Raw genomic sequence first — 7,500 nt, forward strand, 5'->3', positions numbered from 1 at the left:
GCTCTCCCTACTGTTCTTCCTCCACTTATTATTTACGTTCCCCTTCTCTCTCTCCCGTCTACTCTTTCTCCTTTTTCTCCTTATCTTTCTATTTCTCATTTGCTTTTCCTTTTTCTTTTCATTCTCCTTCTCTTTCTATTTCTCATTTGCTTTTCCTTTTTCTTTTCATTCTCTTTCTCTTCCCTTTCCTTTCCTTTATCTTCATATTTTTCTTCATTTTCATATTTATCTTCGTCTGCATCTTTATCTTCATCATCATTATAATATTCACACTCCTCTGCGTTTCCATCTCCATCTTTGCCTGCATTTCCATCATCATCTCCATCATTATGCTCATCTTCATCTTCATCTTCTTCACATTCATCATCATATTCATCATTATTTTCCTCTTCGTTTTCCTCCTCTTTTTTTTACTTCTTTCTCCGCTCCCCTTGTTCCTTCCTCCTCCTACTAATAATACTACTCTTCCTGCTCCTGTTCTGTTTTCTCCTCCTCTGTCTCCTCCTTTCTTCTATCTCTTCCTCCTCTTCCTCTTCATTTTTTCCTTCTCCGACTCCGCTACCTCCTGCTTCCTCCTTCCTAACACTGCAACTCCTACTCTTCCTCATTTTCTTCTTCCTCCTCTCCCTTCTCCTTCTCCTACTGCTCTTCCTTCTTATTCTCTTCATTTTCAACCTCCTCCTCCCTTCGTTCTTCTTCTTTTTTCTGTCTCCATCTCCCCTCTTCCTACTCTGCCTCCACCTCCTCCATCTTTTTCTTCATCTTTCTACTCCTCCCTCTCCACCTCTTCCTATTCTTCATCTTCCTCCCCCTATTCCTCCTGCTGCTTCTCTCCTCCCCTCCTGCACCTCTCTCTCCTCCTCCTTTTCCTCCCCATCCTACCCCCTCCCCTTCCTCCTCCTCTCCCTCATCCCTCCCGCCTCCCTACCCTCCCACTCCTTGCCCCCCCCCCCCCCTGGCCGCCAGGCAAGGTCGGTCTAGTAAATTGGGGCGAAGTGGGATTACAGGAGACCGCGTTTATGCCCATGCCACCTCCCGGCCCGTGGCGGATGGCGGCTGTCCGACTTTGCTTTGAAGGCATCCGAACAAGCTTCAGATTCGTAGACTCGACAGAAAACAATAGAAGTGCATGACAGAAATATGGTAGTGGTTAACATGATTAGTTCGCATTTCTGTTAAGAAATCTTTAAATCAATTTCAGCTTTGTCAATAAAAGTACGTTGACCCAACGATCAAAGACTGCAACGCCGAATCTGCAGACATTTGGCGAGACGCAGACGGACGGCTGTTTTTTTTTTTTTTAATATTCAGCGCTATGTTATTGTTCATGTGAGAGAACTAGACAAGGAAGTGGCCGTGGGACTCATACCTGAATGGAACAAGGACGTAGGTAACTGTGGACGCGCACGCGAGCCGGCTTGGATATCAAACCTTGTGGGACCATAGCAGGGGCTTGCTGGATGGCAGGGCGTTGACCTGACCACATGCTTGTTATGCTGAAAGGACGCCACGACGGTAAGAACCTCAGCGAAAGTTTGTGCGAATGCGTGTCCGACGCTGCTCAAGACACGCAAAAGAGCGATGTTTGATAGTGGCGCTGGAGTGACGTTTGATATAAAGAGATGATTCAGAGGACAAGATGACGCGCCTATTGTAAAGCAAGAGGATGAGGAAGTGTGAAGCAGGGGAATGGGTGAACAAAGCTTCCATTCCATTTTCAAGAATGTGTCCAAAAGAGTTGCTAAGATGGAATGCCGAGGAGCTCAGGTTCACTGTTGTTGCCTATCTGCCATCGGTTTAAAAACTCGTTTTCGCACTAGTACATACACGAACCCCCATCCCTTCGGTAATGCTATATCCATAACGAAGTAGCTTATATCACAGGGTACGCTGCATAGTACGGGTTACATGATAGGGAAGTATGGGCACAACCTGCCTGTCTGAAAGAACAGGCTAAAGTTGAGAATTTTCAGATGACTGGTTCGGGTAAGTTTAGATTTATGAAAATTTTATTTTCTCTCATTTTGCTTCGATTTATTTGCGTCATTTACACTAGTTCAGGTCTTGAACAATCGTTTTACCTAGATTATAGAAAGTTTTGATAGCATGAGATATTTTGAAAGGAATTACGTTTCCATTTATATACATAAACTGGGATAAAATATGTTATTTATAAGGTATGTTTTTATATAAGAGTGAGGGTACACACCTACTTTTAGGAGAACGTAAACATTTATATAAGTTCGTACTCAGTATTGACGGAATTTGAATATATTAATGATTTAGTATAAATGACTAGATCTCGGGCAGGCGGACGCGGTCGAGAAATAACGTGCTCCGTCGCAGCCTCAGTCACCGAATCATTCATCAAAGATCTAGTTTTTTATGAGCCACATCAGATGGTCTTGGCGCCTGTCGATCTTCTAGGAGGCTTAGCCACACGCTCATATCGATAGCGTCCTCGGTAAGCAGTCCTATCTGCGGCTCAGTCCTGGCGGTCGCAGCCAGACGGGTGCCAACTCTTTTTGTTTCTTGTTTGTCCTTTTTTCTTATTACGGAGTATTTCAAAATGTCGCTCGCCTGTTGAGACATCGAATGTGGTCGTGACGGTTGTGGTAGGGATGTCAATCGACGGGGTGGCGGTATGAGAAATAGAAATCTTAAGCGCATTTTGAGTAACAAGAGAAAGTACAGGTAATCCAGCGTTTCGAGTGGCGCGACCCAGATAGAGCTTAGACGGCCCTTCGTCGCCTGCCTTTAAAAAGTCAAGATTTTAAAGTAAGGATGATTTTACAACATATTCGTGAAACCTTTCTTTGGGCCGCCACTTGCGAGTAACGTTGGTCTGCTGTGTCAGCTTCGCGCCGCTTCTGCGTGCTGTAGACCGTGTCCATGCGGCCGCTTTAGCCTCGTCTCGTTGGTACCCGCAATTCATAACCCGTGTAGGAAAAAGTATGAATTTGAATGAATATTTTCACAGTCAAAGATTTATATTTTTCCATATCTATATGTATACCAGGCGAAGATATAGTCGAAACCGAACAAAAATCTCTTGCGCTGTGTAGATACTCCTTCTCATCCATACCCTTTTCTACATTTCTCATCACTGTGAACACTACCCATTCCCTTCATAGGCCGACAGCATCTTCGTTCAGTCGGAGGGTCAGTTGACGAGCTGCACACATGCATTCCTAGCCTCGTGAGTTTCTATTCGTCGCACATACCCGTCGGCGTCGCTCTCCCGGAGGAGCTGCGGCGACTGACACAGCTTCACCTACAGTCGCCTTCGTCGCGGCCGCAGCCAACGCGCCGCGCAGGCCTCTCTACAAGCCTGCCTTGAGTGTCTATGTTGTGCAGCGGCGTTCTGGTCAGTGTACTGACCGAAACGTGTGTTCATGTTGTTTGCACACATGGACAATTACACACTCACTCACACACACATATATGTACATACATACATACATAAACTTACATCATACATACATACATATTTTACCCTGCACATCCGTTGTTTTAGCTTACAACAGGCCTTCTCAAGACGACATTAACCATGCAATGTAAGATCAATAAAGGCAGCTACTGACGTTTACAACAGTAACTCAATTTTTATGTTATTCCTACTAAGTGTTTTATATCGCAGGAGTTCGGGCATGGTTTAGAAAACGTTTTATAAATCTACACCGAATGAATCACGTCCCGGACTTTTAGCTCGCCAAACATACTGACCGTTGTTTTGTAACAAAGCTAATTGTTGTTGGCTTCTGTTCGGGGTCTGTGAGGTAGGTCGCGTCGCTGCCCCCCCCCCCAACTGGCGCTCGACCGTGCTCCTTTACTGTGTTCGCAAAAAATCTGTCTTTGCAATGCTCTGTCCGAGAAAACTTTTGTACATTGTTTGTACATTGCTAGCTCTGTTTGACACCGTGGTCCGAGTTTTCAAGAGTATATTGATATATTGAAATAGAGAGATAGATAGATAGAAAGATTGAGATCGGTAGATAGATTGATATAAGTAGATAGACTGAGACACAATCTCTGGTTTTCGCGTGTGAGCTTCCAAATTGTAGCAGAGATCAGCGCCGCGGCGAGCCAACCAGCAACACCTTGTAAACGGGCCAGCAACTCCCAGAAGATTCTTTAATCACAGCCTTCTGGCTCAAGGGATTGTGGTCCCTTCCAACGGGGATTTACAGCTCTCTTTTTCGGGGTCTTCCTTTGGGATATTCTTGAATGCCCGAGATATTTGTACTGTGTTTCATGTTGCGGCTTTATTGTCGACACATGTCTTCAATGTTTCATTTCTCGGCTTTATAGTGAGGTACGCTGTGCTTTGGCAGAGAAAATTGCATATTTTGAGGAAAAGGTTTGGCAAATAACGATATTTGAAATAGTGATGAGGCAGAGTCCTAAAACGGCAAACAGCATGACACAAAAGCGCTGAATGCGAACAGCGTCATTTGTAATGATGTCATGCGACCCGCGTGGGCCGCGCTGACCACGTGGGCGCCCTATCAAAGGCGGGTTTCTGGGCGGCCGGGAAGCAGTGGCTCCAAGTGCATCGCTTGGCGATTAATAGACGAAACTCTTCGTAAGCATCAGCTGCAGATGATGATAGTAGGACATGTGGGAGCGGGACGGTAGTTGCCTCTGCGTCAAGCACTCCCCTCGTGCTTATGTCGCACCAGGCGGGGACAATAATGTGGACTTGCAGTTCGGTTCGGTTCTGCTGCAACTCTATCAGACACGTGACCTTCCCTCCCTAGCCAGACTTGTCCGCTTCTCGCGCTCTCCCTCTGGTCGCCGACTCCATCAGTCACACACCCTGCTGTGCGCTGACTTAAGTAAGTGCTTTGCTTTGCCTTTCGTTCCGCTGCCTTGGCTTCAGAAGAGGTGAGTAGAAGAAAATGCCAAAAAAGCAGCACGTGAATTTAAGGAGATCAGAACGCCCATGAGAAGCTTTTATTGATATGCATCAGGCAAAAGGCCAAGAAACGTGCTTATCATGGGCACCGCCAGGTTCACCTACTAAAAAGACATTCACGCTCACTTTCTTTACAAAATACGGCTAACAGGGGGCGCTGAAACCAAGATAGGCCTGCACTTTCGTAAGATTTCCTGATACGACGGCTTGAGTGCAGGTCAGGAGTAAGACAGGGGAAGGGGAAATGGCCTTGACAAGGGACAGGGACGCATAATAGGATGGACTAAGGGCATTGAGTACCTTGTGACACGAGCTGTCATGATGCAGACTCAGGCTTATTGTGAACGCAAATCCAGTCTCTACCCATATCTCGCTTCCACAGTCGAACAGCATATATCCTTGGCGACATTTTTTCACAGCCATTCTAACAGAAAAAAAAAACATTAGCTCGGGGTTTTATCGATCAAGAAAGAATTTACAAAGTCATTTGATCAAGCATTGCCTAAATGGAATGGATAGTAGCATTACTGTATTACAGTAACGAAAGAAAGGATTTTTACATATGGTCATGATGAAAAGTAAACATTGCTGTTTTTGATTCCGTGGGCATGTCAGATGGCAAGACGCAAGTATTTGGTTGTATTTCTGTCATGTTTTTATTTGTTTATATCTTTATATATGAATATTTATATTTGTGTCAGATATAACGGGAGTAAAAACGATACATCGTCGCTTTGTTTTATAAATATTCGAAATGCGTTGTTTTGACGTGATGACCAACGTGAGCTGATGCAAAAGACGTGACGTAAAACGTTGGTGATGAACGTTCTGAGTGAGCAGGAGCATGGGCCACGGGTGCCATCGCTGACGTCATACCCATGACGTACGCGAGTGCAATCACGTGCAGGAACCGACTGAAGCACATGTACATGGAGACCCCAGACCTTACCATGGGCTGGGAAGGAATGCGAGGGCAGTGAGGACGGCAGTGAGAAGCGCAGGCGATCCAGGGAGGACGCCTTGACTTCCATGGAAGCCTCGCTCCCCCAGCTGGGATCCGTCATCCAGCGCATTGTGGCTCATTTCTAAAAAGACAAAACGCTAAAGTTTTCCCCTCGCGGTGCGTTGCGTATGCGCTGTGCAACTCAAAATGCTCTTATGGGGAAGAATGTCCAAAATATTTGCTCGTCACCAGATCATGACGTTTCTAGGGCTGGAGGGGCCGCCCCCCAAGGCGGCCGAAACACCAGAAGCTGGCACTCGGCGCCTGTTTGGAATTGGTTTTGTGCCAGGGTCGGCGGGGGAGAGCCTGGGGCTGGCGCCGGAAATAGTGGTGTAGGGAGGCGAAGGTGCCGGGCGCGGGAGTGCCAGTGGATCTGCAGCGGTGGACACGTCAGGAGAGAGCCACTAGGCACTCTAGCCCCGTCAAGACAGCACCTGAGCCTTGAGCATCATAGTGTCAACGGTGTGAACGCATTTCGGACGCCGAGTGACACCAGTGACACCAGTGTTACTAAACTTCCGAGACTCGCATGTGCGCTTAGTTTGACACTTGATACGGGCGGTGGACCTCCAAGCGAGACAAGTGGCAGTTGATGAGGATGACTTCACACTGACATTGCAGGAATCATTGCAGTGATTGCGTGCCGTCTCAGCGCAGTTCTGAACTCTTAAGTTACAATTTTGTGAAGATAAGTCGTGCGAAAAACTGGTATCAGCTCAGCCAGCGAAACTGAAGGATTTACCTGCTGACATCTTCGTGACCTGTTTTCACGATGTACAATAGTAACTACTATATTAGCCCAGGTAGGTTCCGGATGCCTGCATGAAAATTGGAAAGATGTTCGTAGTGTTTACAGTAATGTGTGTGAGTTCAGTTCAGTTGATGTAGATGCGCGACTGCGTGGTAGAAACAAGAGTTGCGGATTGTACCCATGTGGACAGCAGCGAAGTCCTTCTGTATTGAGGCAGGGTCGGACAAGGGCCCTGTCCCCGTTGACGCTCAGTTGCTTGAAATCGCCAGTTGATCGTCTTTAATTACGTTAAGAGACCCTGGAAGAATGGTATGTAACAGTGCCAATTTGGGGAAGGACGTGCCCAGAGTACACATCACTTCTTGGACACGGTCTTGTTCAAGCCTGGCACAAAACAATCATGTCAAATGAAGTAGATATATTTGTTGGGTTAACTTATATTTACAAACGTGGTTTTATGTGGAGCTGGTGAACCGAGGGGCACATAAACTACCAGAAAGCTAGAATAAAAATGGAAAACGATAAGAATAAAAAAAAAAATGGAAACGTGTTTGTTTACACAGCGCCTGGCTTTGTTTTATTTTGGTGCGACCTCTGCCAGCCAATCGCAAGTAGCAACCATTGGTTCTTTATTTTTTGTTTGGCCTAATGAATATCTTTCGAATTATGACTAGCACATCAGGATGCAAGCAAACCGGAAGTCGCCCCCGATACTTGTTTGAGCGAAAGCGCTTTGGATTCCGCCGCGCGTGCTCGAAGGCCTGTATCTCAGGAGTGGCTCGAATTGCTTCTTGCTTACTTGTGGGACGCAGGGATTTGAGCTTCGCT

General features: G+C 46.3%; 1 protein-coding gene across 3 annotated transcripts in view; it reads left to right on the forward strand.

Annotated features, from left to right (window-relative positions):
- The window catches only part of LOC113824882 (homeobox protein TGIF2), a 35,223-nt gene that overhangs the window by 4,949 nt on the left and 22,774 nt on the right, over positions 1–7,500 (forward strand). Inside the window, exon 1 of one of the 3 annotated variants that reach the window (XM_070125389.1) lies at positions 4,604–4,838. The exons of 1 other annotated variant lie outside the window; for it this stretch is intronic. In XM_070125389.1, the coding sequence (XP_069981490.1) occupies positions 4,619–4,838 (220 nt within the window). In that variant the 5' untranslated portion in view covers positions 4,604–4,618. Of the gene's footprint in view, positions 1–4,603; positions 4,839–6,240; positions 6,725–7,500 lie in introns of those variants that run through there. One more of the 3 variants, XM_070125395.1, reaches the window with a different exon arrangement.

Source organism: Penaeus vannamei, chromosome 9, assembly GCF_042767895.1.
Source record: "Penaeus vannamei isolate JL-2024 chromosome 9, ASM4276789v1, whole genome shotgun sequence".
Lineage (NCBI taxonomy): Eukaryota > Metazoa > Arthropoda > Malacostraca > Decapoda > Penaeidae > Penaeus > Penaeus vannamei.